Source organism: Podarcis cretensis, assembly GCF_951804945.1.
Source record: "Podarcis cretensis genome assembly, chromosome: 7".
Classification (NCBI taxonomy): domain Eukaryota; kingdom Metazoa; phylum Chordata; class Lepidosauria; order Squamata; family Lacertidae; genus Podarcis; species Podarcis cretensis.
In genome coordinates, this window is record NC_137176.1 from 23396378 (window position 1) to 23417889 (window position 21512).

A 21512-nucleotide genomic window follows, 5' to 3' on the forward strand; every position below is an offset into this window, starting at 1 on the left:
TGCTCATGGTCAGTGACTCCCCTCACAAACCCCTCTAACGGGGCCCTACTAACACTGCTGTGTGAGGGATGTGTTACCACACTACGGGACAAGAGGCTCTGCTTAGTGAAACAAAAGGCTTCAAGGTACCACTTCCCCATACCACTTCCCAGCTCCGTAGCTCCCAGTTGGTTACCCCCTGAACTGTCCAATAATGAGCCTCTCTCTCCATGACACTTCTAGCTGACTGAATGGCCGGCGTTGTCAGGATCCTCCTTACCTGGCCCTTGCTCCACCTGCCCCCCGCCAATTTGCTAATTTGAACCAGGGCCAGGCGGGAGCCCTGCAACCTCGCCGCCCAGCCCAGGGGACAGAGCAATGGCCAACAGCTATGGCTCGGCTCCCGAGGCCAGGGAGCCTGTGCCAGGTCACAAAAACCGCCCACCTACAATACTGGTGAGCGGTCATTCTATAGCCCTTGCCGACTGATCCATTTCATCTGTTGCCCTCCTATATCCTGCAGTTTATTGCCAGCTTGGCCAAAATATTATAAATCCTGTAAAAAAAAAAAACTTTTCAAAAATTGCATTGCTGACATTTCAATTATAGGTGGGTCAGTGATTTTCAGCAAGTTCTGCTCTTGGGTACATTTGGTATTGAATTATTAAGAAGCAGTGATTGGTCATCCTGTTCAATTGGGAAGTGCAGGAAAACAACAGCCTGTTCCTTCCCTTGCATGAGTAAATCTGTGCTCTACAGTTATTTTATTATTATTTTGTTTATTGAATTTATATACCGCCCTATACCCGGAGGTCTCAGGGCGGTTCACGGTTTATAGAGAAGGCTACAGAGCTCACTAAATTTTCACCAATGCACGCAACCATTCTTGAGGCAGAAAAGTGCAATGAAACACATTTGGTTCTGTTTTCTTGTGATAGGCAGTGCAATCGTAGACATGACTACTCAGGAGTAAGGCCTTGTGATGCCTTGGGTGAAGTTACTTAGGTTGCAAAGAATGTTACGCTTACCTGGAAATAAATGTGCAAGAGAGTTGCAGCCTGAATAAGCCAGAGCATCGCTATGTTCATGCCACATTAGCTTTCAACATGATCATTAGCACTAAATTTTCACAAAATTATATTATACTACGGAAACATTGAGCTGGGAGGAAATGATCTTGTGGTAGGTTTTCTACCATATCACGCTTTGAAAATTTTATTTTCTGTACAAGAAACTTCACAAGTTGCATTTGTATTTTGAAGAATGCAAGTTGTTCACCTGTTGAATCTTGATGTCTGTACCAAGGAGACAAAGAGAGAGATAGCCAAAATTTTAAAAAAAATCCATGCTCAAGTAAAGAACTCCAGAATGCCAGTTGTAGCACTTAACATGGAAATTGTGAATTGGCCTAATGTGTTTTGGTTGTGTCTTAATGGGTGGTCTTGTGAATAAAATAGGATTTTAGCAAATATATGGTGAGGAATTATAAATGTTCCATCTGCTGAAGCAGGGTTTCTACCGACCGGGATCCTTAGATAAATCCTGCCCAAATCACAGAAGGTATCAAGATGTTGCAGCTCACAATATCAGTACAACAACATTGGTTTGGTGGGGTTTGTTGTTGTGTTTGCAGTATAGCTGTAGAGTGCACCATAAAATTATTTTAAAGCATTTTTGGAGTGATCTCTAAATGACTTTGTTTCTATTTTCAGGTATTCTGTAGATCGGCATACTGACATGGACAGAATATTCAACATTGATTCTGGAAACGGTTCAATATTTACTTCCAAACTACTTGACCGGGAAACATTATTGTGGCATAACATTACAGTAGTAGCTTCCGAGATCAGTAAGTTCTGCATAAACACCATTCCCGTAACGAATGCAGCCTTCCAGCGGAGAATGGCTGAAAGGAAGTCAATCTCCATGCTTTGGTTGTTTTGCTGTTATTCAGGGAAGTAAACTTTAAAAAAGCTTCTGTATTTCCCCCTCTTTCTTTCCCAAGGCTACAGCTTATGAAGAGGCAACTTTGTGCCTGAATGGAAAGGAAATTAGTATGCCCCTCATTTCAGATCAAATAGACTAAAGAAATCCTCCTGGCCATTGGTTAATTAGGATGGCAATTGCTGCTTGTGAACAGCTGCATAGATTGTACCCCCTCCCCACAAAAAGGGGTACATAATATTGAGGAGGGGAGGGAAATATACTGTTCTTTATGTGCCAACCAAAATCAGCCCTGTAGCATTGACCAAGATACTTAAAAGGCCATCATTTCAAGTCACTTACTTCTTTCTGCGTTCCCCTATTAATTTCATTAGGGCCAGATTTAATTAGAAGCCCGGAGCCCAGTACATCACTCCTAAATCTACTTACATGAAAACTATTGTAGATGGGACTTGCTTCCAAGTGGGCAGGCTTAGAGGACTAGCTGAAGGCGTTTAGATTGCATTCAAACCAAAGGCCAATTTGTCAACTTCAGAAACATCAACCGCATTTGCAACCCTTCTCTGTTTCTTGTTTGGTCTGAACGGGGACTCTGGGTTCGGATGAAGGGGAACACTTCACAATTAGGCGAGTCTAGATAATCAAGTAACTGTAGGTTGCACACAACTAATTAATGAATCATCTCTATTAATGCCAATGGGCCTATTCTAAGTAGAGCTAGCACCGAAGATCACTCCGTTGAGCTCAATATTCATGCAGGGAGTCTGTGCAAATTAGGCAGCCTTGTTTAAGCACCTGTTTTCTATGTAAACCTGCCACCAAACACTTTTTAATCATCTCCAATATTTTAGGTCACATCCAGGTAACTAGATGTCTCGTTAATGGGAGACATCAAAACTTCTTCCTGGAAACCATGGTAACTGCAGTTCTGAGAGGAAGGGGGGAAATGGCGGACAGCTAACTTGGGTGGCCAGATTAAAAAAAGAGGACAGGCTCCTACACCTTTAATGGTGAGCAGAAGATAAATAATCTCTCAAAGCTGCCTCTTCTGCACAACAGTTGGAAGGTTCAGGAGCTCTGTGTTCTTCTGCATTTGGCTACCCTATCGCTTACCAATGATTCTCACTGGACTACAATGACCAGAATTCTTTAACCATCACATTTAAAGGGATATAGTGAGGCATCTAATCATAAGCCTGCATTTTTATCAAAGCTTATATTTTTGATTAAGGCCTGTATATTAAGATGAGCTTAAAGATTTTCAAATGTTTCATGCCAGGCAGAAGACCAGCTGCCTAAGAACCTTGGCAATGTTTATTCTCCTGGACAAGGGGGCCCCCTGATTTATAGCAGAAAACAATTCTCAAAGTCGTAAAAAGGGAATTACAGGCTGAGAGCCAAGGTTACACTGACCCTACATATTACAGAAGATAAAAAAAGAGATAAACATAATTAAGAGTGGGTAAATGGTAAAATAAAACCATGTGCCTCCCATTAAACTTGAGCCATATTTTCCTAAGGTTGAAAGGTCAAGAGCAGTGAAAAAGGCAACTGGCTTGGCTGGAGAAGATAGGTTTCTTCCTATCTTATTTTGAGGCTGGAAACTGTTCCTTCCTTTTTTACTTTGAGAAGGTTTATTCTTCTAAAAAGCTATCTATGTTATGTATTAAATATATTGGCTTAAATGTAATTATGCAAAGGATTTAGAAAGAAAGAAATGTTAAATCCTTATGCTAGATTCTTATTTCATATAGTTGGAAGAGATCACAGGGGCCATCAGCCATCAGCCCAGCCCCCCTGCCAAGCAGGAAACATCATTAGAGCACACATATGGTTGTCAGGCCTTTGTTTAAAGACCTCCAAGAGAAGGAGATCTTTCAATGATGATGTGAACTCAAGATCCTTGACATCTGTTTAAGATAAAAATTTAAGATTAACCATTTGTTTTGGAGGGCAATAGGGCAAGGAGGGCAAGAGGTGAGCTGGTAATTAAGGTTCCTTGTTGAGACACATGTAAGATATATTACTACTTATTTGTCATTTATAGATAGAAGAATATATAGCTTTTTGTTTCCCATAAAAGGGCAAAAGGAAATGGGTGTATCTTTTGTGATTGGTTCTAGCAAACAGCCAATAGGAATTTCAACCAGGCTGATTGGACAGAGGCAGCCACAGGAGGAGCAAGGGGGCTGGATTAAGGAAATATAAGTGCTGGCCAGAATGGCAGGAGGGCAGGCCAGAGCTTGGTAACCATATACCACTGTGCCTCTCATTTATTTGTCTGACAAATAAATTATTATTTTAATTTCTCTATTGCTGAGTTGAATATTTCATTCCAGCTAAGCGTTAACCACAAGCAGGGTGCTACAATAGAAGTGATCGCTATCTAGCAAAGAGAGAGCCTTGGAGCACCTACATGTGCAAATGTAATTCAGTAAACACTGAGAAGAATCGGTTTTGTTGCATTTGACTGTGAAGCACAGCAGAATAACAATTATTTAATGCCTTCCATGGCATTAGATAGCTAGATTCTACTGGAAATTTCAAGGCTCTTCTTTGCAGCTCAGCAGGAGGAACAGAGCTATGTATATCCCATACTTGAGGAAGGGGGGAATAAAAAAAATAAAAATTTGCTCCCAGGCCCTCTCAATTATGTGCCAAGAGAAATGCTGAATTCTGCACTTGGAATAAATTATTCAAATTTCTCTAGTTTTTGACATTTAAGCGGGTGTTGCTAATTTAAGGTAGGCTTGAAAGTCTATTCTGGAAACTTGCTCTTTTTTAAAAAGAAAGGAAGAAAGCAAACTGAGATTCTTAGGAAGCCAATTCGTGCATCCAATACCACATTCTGTGATTATTATTTTTCCCTCGGCTCTTGTAAAATTGCTGCATACACATGGATCTGCTTGATCCTTCCTTTTTCTCATGCATTATGTGTAGCTGTAAAATGGGTCACTGAACTCTCTCTGAAAACACCGCTCAAGTAGTCTATAGAGCAGTAGGGCAAGGCCTGAGCTAGCAAGGAAGGCCTGAGCCTGAGCTAGCAAGGCCTGAGCTAGGGAAGGAAGAATGCTTTGCTCCCCTCCCCACAATCTCTACTCAAAAACATTTTACGGAATCTTAAATAACATGTCGACAAGCAAGTAGCTTTTTCTTCTTTTCTAGCAGCCACAATGCCACTTCACCATCTCTTAAGACCACCATGTTGACTGCGCAGAAAACAGGGGTGAAGAACCTTTGTCACGCTGAACACCACATTTCCTTCTGGGCAATGTTTTGAGGGCCGCCTGCTAGCAGTGAGCAGGGCCAGAGTAACAATGGGGAGAGCAAGGAATGTAAATTTCCCATTGTGCAGTAGGCTTGTTTCCACACACAAACACACAAACACACACAAACACCAGACATGCAAGAGGTATTATCTGAGGTCTAGGACACATTCCAACCAGAGGAAAAACTCTCCTGGCATAAAGCAGACCCAGTGAGGTGTGTGGCTTGGAGAAAATTCAGAGGGCCACACAGGGAGATATGGAGGGCCGCATTCATCCTTCAGGCCTGAAGTTCCTAACCCCTGACCAAGAACAATTGCTAAGTTTGGGTCATTTTATTGCTTTCTGTCCAGTTGTGCATATGCTTGCCCTGCACTGAGTGCACCTTTTACCCAACAGAGTGTTCTCTGTTTCTGAAGCCACAAGTTCACACCGTTGTCATGCGCTTCCATGCTATGAGAAGAAAATTGCCCCACGTCTCAGCGTGATCATCATTTATCCTCGATAAAGGCACCAGCAGGCACTATGCAAACAGTAAAACTAGCAGGTCCTTGCCTTCCAAGTCACGATTTTGTTTGACATATTTTAGATGCTAAAGAATGTGAAACAAAGGGAAGGAGGACTTAAGGGGAGGAGAAAAACTGTGCACTACCTAAGTGAAACAAACAATGAGTAAAACACACTATAATTAGCTGACGAGTAAGGAAGCGAAGAGAGAGAGCAAATGAGTTTTTAGTAGTTTCTTAAAAAGGCAAAGAGGAGGTCAGTCAGACATCTCTTTTTTTTTTAATCAATGCTTCCTCCAGGATAGTAAGTTCCTAGTCTTCAGCTATGTACTGCTAATTTGTAAGATGGTCCAAAAGATGTTAATGATGTCATTGTTCTTTGAAATTGTCATACCATGGTGCTTCCTATACATCGGAGCTACTTTTCTCCACATAGACCCAAAATACGGCATGGATCTTTCTTATGGTGCTGGGGTGACATGTAAAGAGCACCTATGTTTATGACCAATTATGCAGCCAGCCAGTGTGGTATAATAGCTAAGAACAAGTATGCTGAGGACTACATCCTGGGGAGACAGCTGGAGTTTTTGCAGATGTTGGATGCCCCTTGTCCAAACAAGACATCTGTGGATGTTACAAGTGCCACAGGAATATGATCATAACCTGCTTGGCCAATAAAATATAGAATATGGAGATCCATCATTAGATGATGAGGCCCCATACGTCCTCTAGTGGTTTGAAATATGAAGGTTAAGTGAGTGATGGGCAATTTGCAACTGCCAGGAACGACACCTCAATGCCTTCCATCAGGAAAATTTTGGGCACCACATGGCAGGACAGAGTTCTGAACAAAGATGTCCTCTCCTAAGCCCACATTCCCAGACGTCCTGTCTCAGCGACGTCTACATGTTCATGTCCACAGAATGGAAGATGGCAGGATACCTAAGGACGTACTCTACCGGGAGCTGGCTTCAGGCACCAGGTCCAGTGGAAGACCAGCTCTGTGCTACAAAGATGTCTGCAAATGTGACAACGTGTGGCAATCCCTTTCAGATGACTGCAGTGCCTGGAGACAGGTTGTGCTTCCATAACAGTGGCCAAAGGAGGAATGATCGCTGGCAGGAGAGCAGAGAGGAGAAACGTCATGGTGCATCTGCAGCAGCACAACCGGACACACATCTGCCCCAGCTGCAACAAAACATGTCTCTCCAATATCGGTCTCTACACACACAGCAGCCGCTGTAACCTTCCAATGGTTTGACTTCACTCCCAAAGGCACACTCCTCCTTTGTCTCCCGAGACAGACTGATGCCAGCCAAAAGCTCCATACCTGCTAAATATCTCTGTATTTTAGGAGTTACAGAGGGACCCTCAGCAAAGAAGGAATATTTTCATGGTTATTGCAATCCATACTCACGACAAACATATGCCTCTCTGTTGGGCCACCTTGACTTACTCACGAACCCAAGGAAATCAGTGACGGACGCAGAAGTGGGATTCAAGTTGTTCAGTATGCAGCTGCCTTGCAGATGAGAGTTCTGAAGTTGTTTTGAATGATGAATTTTCCACACCTGAAAGCTATGAAAGGTGAAACAGCAAGTGCACCACAGAAAGCACTTCAAAGCCAAGATCAAGAGAAATTTAGGATTTCAGTCTTTGGTTTGATAGATGCTACATGAATAACTAAGAAATGTGTGTGTTTGCATAATGCAGCGAGAGGAAGGAAGCTGCCTGCTCCACACAGTAACACTCCCCACTCCTTCCACAAGAAAAAGAAAGAACCAGGTGACAATTAGGTTAGACTGAAGAGAACAAAGTTAAGCAATTTATTCATTGAAGAAAAAGAAGTCGGGAAGGATGAGGAAGAGATAAAGAGCAACGAAGCTTAAAGTTTGCGTAAGCATATTGGAAAGTGGTGTTCCTGATAGTTATCGCCCAAGAACAGATTGCTTGCTTGTGGGAGAGAATATTGATTTTGCATTTCTAAGCAAGTTTCTCCTATTGACTTCAACTCTATGTTTTAAAATGTTGCAGCTTTCAGATTCGCAGCCCTTTAAGGCTATACAAAGAAAAACCTTCACTTGACATATTTATCCTGCAATTCCATTGTTCCCGGGAAGCCATTCCGGGGGGGTGGGGGGCCTTAGGAAGCATCAGATTACCCTCTCCCAGGGCAGAGAGAAAGAACTCTGAGGTTCTTCTGTCCCTTCTGTAATGGAAGGGGGAAGCTAAAAGATCCTGCTTATGCCCTTCCTTGCACAACCGTCTTGTAAGGCTGTGCCCCAAACAATTCAATAATGCTGTCACCAATACATGCTTAGTTATTTTACATATTTCTCGTATGGCTGTTGTCCAGAATAGTTGGGTTTTAGACATCACCCCAGAATTGGTCCTACTAAACATCTTCCAAGACAACAGCGCCCACTTACACCACAAAGCACTCATAACCCACCTACTTTCAGCAGCCAGAAACACCATAACCAGACACTGGAGAGACCTGTCAGGAGTAAGCATGGACCAATGGTACCAAATAGTATGGGAAACAGCCCTACTAGAAAAATTAACCAATAAACTGAAACTGACATGGGAACAAACAGAAGAAGACAGCTCCCCTTTATCACGTACACCAGTGTTCCCCAACCTTGGGCCTCCAGCTGTTTTTGGACTACAATTCCCATCATCCTTGACCACTGGTCTTGCTAGCGAGGGATGATGGGAGTTGTAGTCCAAAAACAGCTGGAGGCCCAAGGTTGGGAAACACTGACGTACACAACCCAACAAGACAATGACAATAATCCACCAACAGCATATAAACCAATATGGCTAACCTGATCCAGAACACCCACCCACCCCACTTACACACAAAAACAAAGATCACCACAGCCAATCACAAACATACAACCACACCCTAGGCCAACCCCAGCCTCTCTCACCACCAAAGGAACACAAGTGAACAGCAGAGAACCGGCACGAGTAACGCTGACACCAAACCCTACAAACATTAAGCAAAATAGAAACATCGCCACCTGACCCCACTCATCTTCTCCCCCTCCACGCCTTTTCTTCCTAATGTTTCAACAAATGAAACTGATTTGTAAAAATGTTACATGGAAAAAAGTACGAGAGACATTATACATACTTCTGTAAAACAAGAAAATCTTTAATAAAAAAAATTGCTGTCACCACACCCCCAATTAACCCTTTCCTCTTCCACCCAGGGAGGGTGAACTATAGGAGGTCAAAACAACTGTGTCTAAAGAGACAATATGTCTTAAAAGAGTCTTGATTTCAAGGGGTCTGAACTGGCAGTGACTGACCAGCAATGAGGCCTTGGGGTCATAGTAGATTGCCCAAAGAAGACATTGACCCAGTGTGCAGCAGCTGTGGAAAGGCAAATTCAGTGCTCGGGAGAGTTAGAAAAGGAATTGGAAATAAAACTGCCAATATCGTAATGCTGTTAGACAAAACTGTGGCGGGGCCGCGTTTGGAAAATTGTGTACCGTTCTGGTCTACTCACCTCAAAAAAGGATATTGTAGAGTTGGGGAAAGTTCGGGAAAAGGTTCCCAAAAATGATTTAAGGGTGTGTAGAGCAATTCCCAGGACATCCAGTCAAGTCAAATGTTGGAAGATTCGGGATGGATAAAAGAAAGGGCTTCCTCCATAATTAAACTTTGCTCCCATGAGAGGAAATGACAGCCACCAACTTGGATTGCTTTGAAAGAGGATTAGACAAATTCGTGGAGGATATCAAGGAAGCATACCCTGCACTTCCTAAGCAAATCTCTCTCAATTATGGCCTTTCTCACTCTGGAGCTCAGCGCAGCCTGCCCTTTTCCCTGTGAATCATCGAGCCTAATGAAAAAAGACAGTGGCATCACTGACATAGGGTAACCCTGTTTCTGGTGGGAGGGAGTGTGGATTTCATCGGGCTCAATGCTTCTGGAAAGATCAGAGGCAGGGGAGGAATTTTGGAGTGGAGGAGCCCTAAGCAAGATAGGCAACTGGCCTCCCAGGAGCTCAGTGGCTCCTAGCGTCACAGATGTTCACAAGATGCACCTCAGTCCTTTAAGAAGAGTCCTCTGCTTGCCTCTTAGGCCAGGTCCAAACAGCATGAAAGTGCAGAGCTCTACATGGGCTCCACCACTTCAGACAACAGATGGAGATGCCAGTGTTGAATGCTCCCCTTCATTTTAAAACAACCACCACCTTCAAAGGAAAAGAACAACCTAGGTTGGACTGGAACGTCTCTCTGGCATGATACCCAATGCTTCTTCTTCTTAATATGCACAAATTGGCTTTTTTAAATATAGGTGGGAACAGTCAAAAATGGCATGTACATAATCCACATCTTGAAGTGATGTAGTCCACTCTATTTTCTATTTTACGCTGCATGTATAGGAATTGTGGGGCTAAAGGAGATGACAAGGGGAAAGTTCTGCTAATGGCTGTTCTGCTTTTTTAAATATAGGTGGGAACAGTCAAAAATGGCATGTACATAATCCACATCTTGAAGTGATGTAGTCCACTCTATTTTCTATTTTACGCTGCATGTATAGGAATTGTGGGGCTAAAGGAGATGACAAGGGGAAAGTTCTGCTAATGGCTGTTCTGCTCTTCATACAGGGGAAAGGAGGTCTGTAGATGCAGTATTCCTTTCAAAGACACTTAAAGCACATTCTGTCCCTCAAAGAACTATGGGCATTGTAGTTTGTTAAGGGTTGCTGGGAATTTTAGCTCTATGAGGGGTAAACTACAGCACCCAGAATTCTTTGAGGGGAGGAAATTGCTTAGAGTGTGCTTTCAAAGTATAGTCTATAGTGCATAAAGGTAAAGGGACCCCTGACCATTAGGTCCAGTCGTGGCTGACTCTGGGGTTGTGGCGCTCATCTCGCTTTATTGGCCAAGGGAGCCGGCGTACAGCTTCCGGGTCATGTGGCCAGCATGACTAAGCCGCTTCTGGTGAACCAGAGCAGCGCACGGAAACGCCGTTTACCTTCCCACTGGAGCAGTACCTATTTATCTACTTACACTTTGACGTGCTTTCGAACTGCTAGGTTGGCAGGAGCAGGGACTGAGCAACGGGAGCTCACCCTGTCGTGGGGATTCGAACCGCCAACCTTCTGATCGGCAAGTCCTATGCTCTGTGGTTTAGACACAGCGCCACCCGCGTCCCTCTATAGTGCATACACAGCCTTAAAAAGAGCCCTTTGCCTATATTTCAGCTTAAATATATTTCAATTCAAAAAGGATCTCTAATTAAGAGAGAGAGAGAGGCTCTAACAATAACCCATCTCTCTCACTGCTGCCTCTTCTGTGCCTTTCCAGAAGCTTATTGTGGATAACTTGGGACTTGAAATCAACAAATTTTTTCCTTCCTTCCTTCCTTCCTTCCTTCCTTCCTTCCTTCCTTCCTTCCTTTCCTTATCTGCTTGTACAGATCTTATATTAGTCAGCCACACGTATTTAACAGTTGAATCCTAAGATTCACAGCTGAAGGGCTTTTTCCATGCAGTAATATTTGATGGTCGGTCATGCAAGAGTGACAGATCAAATTTCAAATGTAAAGACCTCCGTGGGGGTTTCTGGTGGTCTGATTGGCGGAATTTTATAAAGTCGGATGGATATGAAAGCGGGAGAAGATCGAAGGAGATAAAAATGTGCATAGAATTCCTACCTTTGGTTTTGGAGGCAGTTAGAGATGTATTCTGATTGTACCTGCAAATACCCTTAACTCGCACAAATAAATTGTGCACGCACAAAAATGTTGCTCATTGCTTGCATTAGCCTTGTGAATGTATTGCTCCAAACAAGGCAGTGGGTGGGGGGCGGGAGTCAAACTCATTACTAAAATGTTTTCACCGGCTTTCTCTTTGTGTCACTACAGACAACCCAAAGGAGAGCAGCCGCATCCCAGTGTTTATTAAAGTCCTGGACGTGAATGACAACGCCCCGGAGTTTGCCATGTTTTACGAAACCTTCGTCTGTGAAAATGCAAAGGCCGAGCAGGTGTGCGGTTTGTGCTTCGTAACGAATAAATATGAGATTTATAACGGGGTCTGTGCTATGGTGGCAACAGCATTGTGCCTGTGAGCTGGCACTATGCATTGCAAAGGAACTGACAGCGATGCTAAGTGAAATGAGACCATGACTATCTTGCATCGGCTTGCGAATGGCATTCCCTTAGGAGCTGGTGTGATGCGGCATTGCATATCACAGAGTTCAGCGTGGCTCCTTCTTGAACTTCAGTTTGCCGGCCCCATATTTCCCCTTAATTTGCTCTGTTTAATGCTTCTCTTGATGAATCCCTTGAAGGTTTGATACGAAAGGCACATATTTGAAATTAGTTCTGTTGCCATCTAGGTATTTGCAAGATCTGGGTGGGGAATGAGACAAAAGATTGGGGTCTTCTTTTTTTTTAATGGACTGAAAAGAACTACTCAACATACTCTGATGTTTGGGGATGCAAAGCCCTTTGTAGTTACCCCAGTTCACCATGCCCTACAGCCTGGGAGACAATTCACCAGCTGGGTGTATGGCAGATTGCCTGGGCATTCTGTGCTCCAGAAGAAAGGCAGTCTGTATATTCATAAATATGATTATTAAAAAGCAGATCAAATGGGGTAAAGATCACCATCTCCACCCCAAAGATCCCTATCTCTTTTCACTCCAATCCCCAACCTTATCAAGTTGAATAGCTAAAACAGAATAAAACTTCAAACATCAAAACCTTTCCTAAACAGGGCTGCCTTCAGGTGTCTTCTAAAAATCAGGTTGTTGTTTATTTCCTTGACATCTGATGGGAGGGCATTTCACAGGGTGGCCGCCACTACCAAGAAGCTCTCCCTGCTTCCTTGTAACCTCAGTTCTTGCAGTGAGGGAACCGCCAGAAGGCCATCGGAGCTGGACCTCAGTGTCTGGGCTGAACGATGGGGGTGGAGACACTCCTTCAGGCATACTGGGCCTTTGAGGCCATTTAGGACTTTAAAGGTCAGCACCAACACTTTGAATTGTGTTTGGAAACATACTGGGAGCCAATGTAGGTCTTTCAGGACTGGTGTTATGTGGTCTCAGCGGCCGCTCCCTGTCACCAGTCTGGCTGCCACATTCTGGATTAGTTGTAGTTTCCCGGTCACCTTCAAAGGTAGCCCCACGTAGAGCGCATTGCAGTAGTCCAAGTGGGAGATAACTAGAGCATGCACCACTCTGGTGAGACAGTCCATGGGCAGGTAGGGTCTCAGCCTGCGTAGCAGATGGAGCTGGTAGAAAATACCTGTATGAGACACGTATTCCAAAGCAACTCTTAGAGAACAGCATTTCTTTGCTGGAAATCTCAACCGCTGCTATCTGCTTGGCACGCTGCTTCGAACTCATTGCTCTAAGGTTATTTGTGGAATAATACAGTATGAACAAGGTCTTGGTGTCAAAGAGCCTGGCTGTCACAGCGATGGTAATACAATAACACCATTGTCCATTTTTTTAGCTCATACAGACCTTAAGTGCCGTTGACAAAGACGACTCTTTCGGCGGACACAAATTTTCCTTCTCGCTGGCTCCCGAAGTAGCCAGCAGCTCCAATTTCACCCTTCAGGACAACAGAGGTAATTCTTGTCTATCTGCTTCATTCTCTTTGGGGTTGAGGGACTTTCAGAATGAACATGCTGCTTACAATGCTCCTGGTTCTCTCCAGATAACACAGCCGCGATCTACACAAGGAGAACCCGGTATAACAGACACGAGATGAATATCTACCTCCTGCCCGTGGTAATATCGGACAACGACTACCCGATTCAGAGCAGCACGGAAACCGTGACCATCCGAGTGTGCGCCTGCGACCAGAGAGGGAAAATGCTCTCCTGTAACGCCGAAGCGCTGATCCATCCAACCGGCCTCAGCACAGGCGCTCTGATCGCGATTCTCCTCTGCATTATTATACTGCTAGGTAAAGGAGTCACTTGAATTGCAGGAGGTGGGGAGAGGAGCTCACCGTGCCCATGGATGGAGCACACATGTGTGCTACACATTAACAAAGCCATGGCAATATAAGACTGTAGTCATGGGCAGCAGCCAGGATTTAGGTTAGGGGGGACACCCATCTGTCATCATCCTTTGCCTGGCTCTGTCTAGCAGATTTGGAAGGAGATGCCTCAAAATTGCTTTCTTTTCAGCCCAAGTCCTCAGTCTAAATCTTCAGTCATTTGAAAACTAGGAAGTTAAATAACAAAATCACCGACCGCCTTTTGCATGGTTAACGAGTCTCTTTTGCGAAACTACAAAGAACACGCCTTTTTCATCTTATTTTTTTTAAAAAAAATCAAAACTAAAACAAGTTTCCTCACATTTGCTGATAACCTTTTCAGCATTTCCTTCTCAAATTCCTCCTATTTTCCGATGAAGTTTTCCCCCCCGTGAACACTCAGTAAGCATTGCCCATTTCTACTTTTAGTTAATTATTTTTATTTATTTACTTGATAGAGGGAGCAGCCTCTCCCTTCTCTTGGCTACACCCATGACCGTAGTTATCCAGTGTCATCGGAGAAGTGATCTCCTTTGAATTACACAGGGTTTTTGTACTTCCTTCCAGGATCCTCCCTGGATGCCTATGAGAATTTAATCTGTGGTGACCCCAAATATTCAGATTACACAACCACCTCCTCTGTACACTTCTGCCTCAGTCATACATAGGCCAACCACAATCAGAAACCACTGCAAGCATCTTAGCTGTCATGCCACGGTCTAAGCCACCATACACACATGTCCACTAAACTTTATCTTTTACATGAGCACATTCACCCGCTAATCATAACCACAAAGTGCAGCAGGTACACACTGACCCAAAAGTACACAGTCCCCAAGTTCACCAGTGAAGGAAGTTGTGATCGTATCAACTCCTTGACTCTAGTAACGCAATATCTCAGTTTACCCAAGTTACCCTACCAACTCTTGGCGCCTAACATAAACATCCTATTTTGTGTTTTAGTTGGGTTTTTTAACTGATTTTCCAATATTGTTCCAATAACAGCCGCATTATAACCATGCCAATTTTATCCAATTAATACAATTATTAAAACCAATTATTTATATACCAAATTATTCAATTTAGTTAAAGTGGCCTCTTCACATGCTAGATTTGATGGCTCCCTCTTTGCTTTTCCTTTTCCAAAATCTTAATAATTTCAATTACATTCCCTTCAAGATAATGATCCCTTATACGGATTGCAATCTTACGGTTTCAATTCGTGTTAATATATTAAGTGATTTATAAAGTTTCAAGCGAGGTACTCGGTCTGTAATCATTGTTCTTTCCTGTGTGTGGTAATCTCCCCCCCCCCCAAATGATGTTGTCCCAATCATATATAGTGTTGTGTCCTTCATTCTTCCAACTGTTGATATTTCCCATCATGACTTGGGGGTAGCAGTTGTCTCACAGTTTTCCAACAGCCCTTGCGTCACTTTGCCCCGTGTTTCAGGAGTTTGTTGGAGACCCCTCCGTTCCAACAAATAAATTGTCCTCGCCATATTTTTTCCCCAACCTAGGAAGAGCGGTCTGATTCCAAACTGCCAGGGATTAATAGGAAAACCTATTGCAGCTGGCAGATTCTTCCCTGCTTTCCGCTGAAAATTTATAATCGGTTACCTTTCCTGTTTGATTACAGTGGTACCTCGGGTTAATTATTTAATTCATTCCAGAGGTCCATTCTTAACCTGAAACTGTTCTTAACCTGAAGCACCACTTTAGCTAATGGGGCCTCCCACTGCCGCCATGCTGCCGGAGCACGATTTCTGTTCTCATCCTGAAGCAAAGTTCTTAACCTGAGGTAATATTTCTGGGTTAGCAGTCTGTAACCTGAAGCATATATAACCTGAAGCGTATGTAACCCGAGGTACCACTGTACGTTCCAAATTGTCTCAGTCTCCTTCGCATTCCTTTGAAAGTAACGGAGAGCAGGGGTGGTTTCGTTCTGTATTCCAACGTAGTCCTTTCAAAGAGTGAAACTTCCACCACCACCCCCTTTATCAGCATCCTATTTCTAATCCATGGGTAGGCAAACTAAGGCCTGGGGGACGGATCTGGCCCAATTGCCTTCTAAATCCAGCTCGCAGACAGTCCAGGAATCAGTGTGTTTTTACATGAGTAGAATGTGTCCTTTTATTTCAAATGCATCTCTGAGTTAGTTGTGGGGCATAGGAATTCGTTCATTTTTTTCTTCAGAATATAGTCCGGCCCCCCACAAGGTCTGAGGGACAGTGGACCGGCCCCCTACTGAAAAAGTTTGCTGACCCCTGTACAGCAGACTCACTGTTGCCAGGGAAATGAAACTCCACAGTTCTTCCAAAGACTTTGCTGGTGGGTGCTTCTCATTCCATGCACAAGCCCATCCCGCAATGAGAAACTCTTTGGGCTCCATCAGAGGGCATTAGGGAAGACAGGTCAGGTTTGGGGAATCACCTTGTTGAGCTGTGCAGGAAGTACCGTATTTTTCGCCCTATAGGACGCACTGGCCCATAGGACGCACCTCCTTTTTTTGGGGGGGGAATGAATAAAAAAAATTATTTCTCCCCCCCAGCCGCACGGCTGGGGCGGGGGAAGCCCGAGCTTCCCCCGACCCCAGCCCCCAGAACAGGCTGCTATCCGCAAGCCTTGCGAGCCCAGCGGCAACTATCCGCAGCCTGGGGAGCCCTGTGGGAACTTCCGCGGGGCTCCCTAGGCTGTGGATATCTTTCCGAAGCGTGGGGCGCTCTGCTTCAGCGCGCCCCGCACTCCGGGAAGCAGGCTACTATCCGCAGCCTAGGGAGCACTGCGGGAACTCCCGCGGGCTCCCCAGGCTTGCTGATAGCTTCCTGAAGCCTGGAGAGGGAGAGGGGTTGGTGCACACCGACCCCTCTTGCTCTCCACGCTTCAGCGAAAGCCTGCATTCGCCCCATAGGACGCACACAGATTTCCCCTTCATTTTTGGAGGGGGAAAAGTGCGTCCTATGGGGCGAAAAATACGGTAACTTGTCAGTAGTGTTTGGATTGGAAACAATTGTTTGGGTCCCAGGCCTAGCATTCAGTTAAACAGCTGCTTTAGCATTGTATCTTTCTCAATCCGCTTTCATGCTTTGTTTAGGCAATCTCAACACTATGTGAAACAAAGGCACGGAAAGAATGGAACTACAGTTTCCATTTTTAGCAGCGACAAAAGGCAGATTTATTATATTTTTTTATTTTTGCTGTTCACCCCACCCCACCCCCTCGGCTGCATGGCGGATTTCACTTTCAGCCTGAGAAAGCCTAGCCTATTTATTGCAAAATCCCAGATAATGCTAAGAACTGCTGAGGGTAGTGGGGAGAAAAAAACAGCTCAGCTTTACATTTATTTTAACGTTTTGTTGAGCATTAGGAGGGCTTATTTTACAAGTTCACTTCAGACGAGAAACTGAGCATCAAGAACATGGTTATATTTGGAGCTGAGTCAGTGGTTTGCACAAATCCAATTTGAATATTCATTTCTTTTTAGTGAAATCTCATTCATAATGACATTAGCGAGGCAGAATTAAAAAACAAAAACAAATCAGCTCTGGGATTTTGAGCTGTTGTGTACTGGATAACACAGAGTACAATGTTTAGCAAAGGCAATTTGAGGGATGGTTTAGAATTTATAGTGGATGCATGATAGCATCTCTGCCCTCTGTCCCCATCTTATGCAGCCCTCAACACATCTGGAAGCTGCTTCCTTCTTCCTTCCTTCCTTCACTTCCTTTTTGTTTGTTTCCTCATTATTTTTCCTGGCTCTTAAAAAACATCCCCCTTTCTTTCTGTGTGATTTTGGAACATTTAGAAAGGGCAGTACAGTGGTACCTCGGTTTAAGAACAGCTCTGTTTATGAACAATTCGGTTTACAAGCTCTGCAAAACCGGAAGTAGTGTCCCAGTTTGAGAACTTTACCTCAGTCTAAGAACGGAATCTGAACGGTGGAAGGGCACCGGCGGCAGGAGACCTCATTAGGGAAGCGCGCCTCGGTTTAAGAATGGTTTCAGTTTAAGAACAGACTTCCGGAATGGATTAAGTTCATAAACCGAGGTACCACTGTATTTTTATTTAATAAAAATAACTTGATGCCCTTTTTAAATAACTTTATTTACTGGTCATATTTATTTATCTTTCTATATCCTTGTTCGCTGTATAAAGAGGTGAATTAAAATTAGGAACTGCAACACGTGTTCCTTATTGTTTTATCAAGGAAAGGGGGGGAAACCCAATTTTTACTTTTTTTCATCTATAATACGGCTAATGTGGCATTTCACCTGGAAAGGTGCACTCTCTGGCTCTCTGTGTGTGAATAATAATAATAATATACCACCATATACCCAGAGGTCTCAGGGCGTTCCCTTAAATAAATTCCAAAGCATTTCTGACATTCGGCATTAGTCATTTTAAGAGACAACTTTTTTCTTTCCTTTCCTTTCCTTTCCATGTGCCTTGAAATTGCACTTGTGATTTCATAAGGATCATTTCCACGCTGCGCAAAGTAAAACAAAAACCAAAACCCCAAAGCAACATCTACCGCTGACAAAAAATAACTGCTCTTCATCTTCCTTTGAGCTTGAAATCCTCCTAATATTTACCCTCCCTGCAACCCCTAGTGCAGTGTTTCCCAACCTTGTGCTCCAGCTGTTTTTGAACTACAACTCCCATCATCCCTGACTAGCAAGACCAGTGGCAAGGGATGATGGGAATTGTAGTCCAAAAACAGCTGGAGGCACAAGGTTGGGAAACACTGCCCTAGTGCTCAGAATCGGATTGGCTGCAGTGTGAGAGACTGTGGATTTGGAGTGGACAGTTTGATAGAGTTTCTTATAAAAGACAACGTTCAAGCAACACATATATTGCCCATTCTATTTTTGTTCTTAATTGGGCGGCAAATGAACTCCTCCTCCTCAGCATTCACTGATGCTGCTTCTTGTTTTTCTTTCCAGTTACAGTGGTGCTGTTTGCAGCCTTGAGACGGCAACGGAAGAAAGAGCCTTTGATCATTTCCAAAGAGGACATCCGAGACAACATTGTCAGTTACAATGACGAAGGTGGCGGAGAGGAAGACACCCAAGCCTTTGATATTGGCACGCTGCGGAACCCTGAAGCCATAGAAGACAATAAACTGCGACGAGACATTGTGCCAGAAGCGCTTTTCGTGCCGCGCCGGACTCCAGTGGCGCGGGATAACACCGACGTCAGAGATTTCATTAGCCAAAGGTTAAAGGAGAATGATTCGGATCCAACAGCGCCCCCTTATGACTCATTAGCAACCTACGCATATGAAGGCAATGGATCTGTAGCAGAGTCTCTCAGCTCCTTGGAGTCGGTGACCACGGATGGAGACCAGGACTACGATTACCTCAGTGACTGGGGTCCGCGGTTTAAAAAGTTGGCCGACATGTACGGTGGAGCGGACAGCGACAAAGACTCTTAATATGTTGCCTTTTTTTTCCATTTTCAAGAAACAGCATTGAAATGTGTGGCATTGCTACGTCTTTCTATTTATCCACAGTTATTTGAAAGGGTCCTCAACCAGTTTGAATAGTTTCCGTGACTGCAGTCTTTGTGGATCCAATGTCATCCCCTCCGACCCCTGCAAATATAATTTGAGCATCCAAGAGGCAAATAATGTGGTGGGTGGAGGGGGGTGGGGAAGAAAACTCCCTTATTTTCTGTGCACCCTGTATACCAAAACAGTCAAAGAGGCACAATGGCAGGGAGATGGAGGGACAATGGAAACGGAATAACGGTTTTAACTTGTTCTACTTTATCTTCTAAATTGGATTATCTTACTGTTATATTTCACCCAATAATCTCACTGTATTTTAATTACGCAGCTCAGACATGTTTTCCGCAGATTATGTCTTGAAACACCCCATAGTAAGGAAGCATTGTGGCTTAGCTTAAACATTATAACAAAAGGAGGGGGGTGTAGCTCTTTTAAAAGCCACAATCTGCCAGCAAGGAATATTTCAAAGGATCTAGTGGCCATTCAAGCACCAGTGTCAGTTTTGAACTGGTCACTTGGTTCAAAGTATTAAAGTGGTGGTGGACAATCAAGAGATGGGGAAGAAGGGGGGGGGGACTTACTAGGTTCATTGTGTGTGACCATAACAGTGCACCAGAAATGACACAATATTTGAAATATTGTGTTCCTGGAAACCGACCAACCAAATAGTGTGTGTTCAATAATACATATCAGGGATAGCCAAAAGTGGTGACTTCTAGATTTTAGACTCCAACTCACATCAACTCCAGACAACATAACCAAGGATAATGAGAGTTGTAGTCCAGCAAAATCTGGAGGACACCACGTTGATTACTTCTGACATGTATCAAGGAAGGAAGAGGCATAAGGTTGAAAATACACCTGGAGTTGGATTCAGACGTGTTAATCTGCATCCAACCCATAACACATAAAAGAGAGCTCCCTGTGTACATTCGGTGAGTTCCATTTTATATTGTTCCATTCCTAAGCATACAAGTAGATTGAAAGCTAATTGTATTACCCCTCTCCCTGCTTCCTTGCTTGCCTGCTATTCCCTCCTCCTATTGAAGCACTGCCACTGCTATTCCCTCCTCCTATTGAAGCAAAGGATTCTGCTCCTGAGTGCCTGGGAAGGATGTGGCAGCCAAGGATGTTGTATTACATCCAGCTAAGTCATACTCAAGAGTAGACCCATGGAAATCAACAGGCTTAAGTTGGAACTTAAGGTAATGGGGTTATACCCTGTGCTAGCCTTACTCAGAGTTAAGCCCGTTGAAGCTAACCTTAGGTTCATTGATTCCAGTGGATCTACTCCATTGCATACAACCCACAGATTTCAGTGGGCCTACTCTGAGTATGACTTACTAGAATACAATCCTTTCTTTCCCAACAAGAGGTGGTGGTGGAGGAGAAAGAGGTAGCAGCAGTGATGACAGGGGCAAGCCATCAAGCAGAAAGGCAGCTTCTGGTACAATCTCTACCTTGCCAAAGCGAGAGCCTGGTCATGCCTGGTTTCAGCATGGACCAGTGTTGGCGCATGGAAGGGGAGGACTGAATCCATGACTCAGCTACCACTGTTAAGCCAGACAGCAGCCTTGGTGGGCATGCACATTGATTGTGAGGAGCATCAAAGGTGGGATTTCATGGAGGTGGTGTCCAGGACAGTGCCAAACATTTTGAAGGATGGAGATCTCTCTCTTCACTTTTGTCATCTGAGGTGGGACCCAAGATAACCACATCAGCTTTAAAAGCCAATCAGAAAAGCAAGAGAGAGCAAGGACCGGGAGCTGACACTATAGTTGGTTGAAGCTCATGAAGCAGAAAGATATTTCTGAGATAAATAGGAGAGCTTCGGCCGATGTCAAATACTCAAACATCCTTTGTAGAACTCTGGAAGAATGGTTTGGTCATTCACTTGGTGTGGACGACATGACCAACAAAGCTAATAGCACCCGAGCTGACCTCAAAAGCTCTTTGCTTTAGCTAATGGCAGCATTTTAAACAATAATTTTAATAATTTGTCCTTTTTTGCATTATAGTAGACGCACTCCTTATTAATTAACGACAATAATTACGTAGTTTCACATGATTTTATGACTTGCGCTTTTTGTTTAGATAGTTAACGTTAGAGTGCTTAGAGTACAGCCGATGTATATAGGCAGGAGGAGATTCAAAATTCTTTGAGTAAAGGGTTGCCACTAATTTTTTCATCTGGCTTCCTTGCAGCTGTGTAGATCCTGGCTAAAGTATCAGTCGTAGCCACAGTAGTACCTGCCAGATTGGGAGGCAGGTGGAGTGTGGAAAGGGAGAGATG

General features: G+C 43.9%; 1 protein-coding gene across 1 annotated transcript in view; it reads left to right on the forward strand.

Moving 5' to 3' along the window:
- The window catches only part of LOC307220841 (cadherin-6), a 164738-nt gene extending 144475 nt beyond the window's left edge, over window positions 1–20263 (forward strand). The window contains exons 8-12 of the mRNA XM_079984962.1: window positions 1692–1828; window positions 11581–11702; window positions 13177–13294; window positions 13384–13635; window positions 18654–20263. Of these exons, the coding sequence (XP_079841088.1) occupies window positions 1692–1828; window positions 11581–11702; window positions 13177–13294; window positions 13384–13635; window positions 18654–19144 (1120 nt within the window). The 3' untranslated portion in view covers window positions 19145–20263. The remainder of the gene's footprint in view (window positions 1–1691; window positions 1829–11580; window positions 11703–13176; window positions 13295–13383; window positions 13636–18653) is intronic.
- Window positions 20264–21512: the final 1249 nt, after the last annotated feature.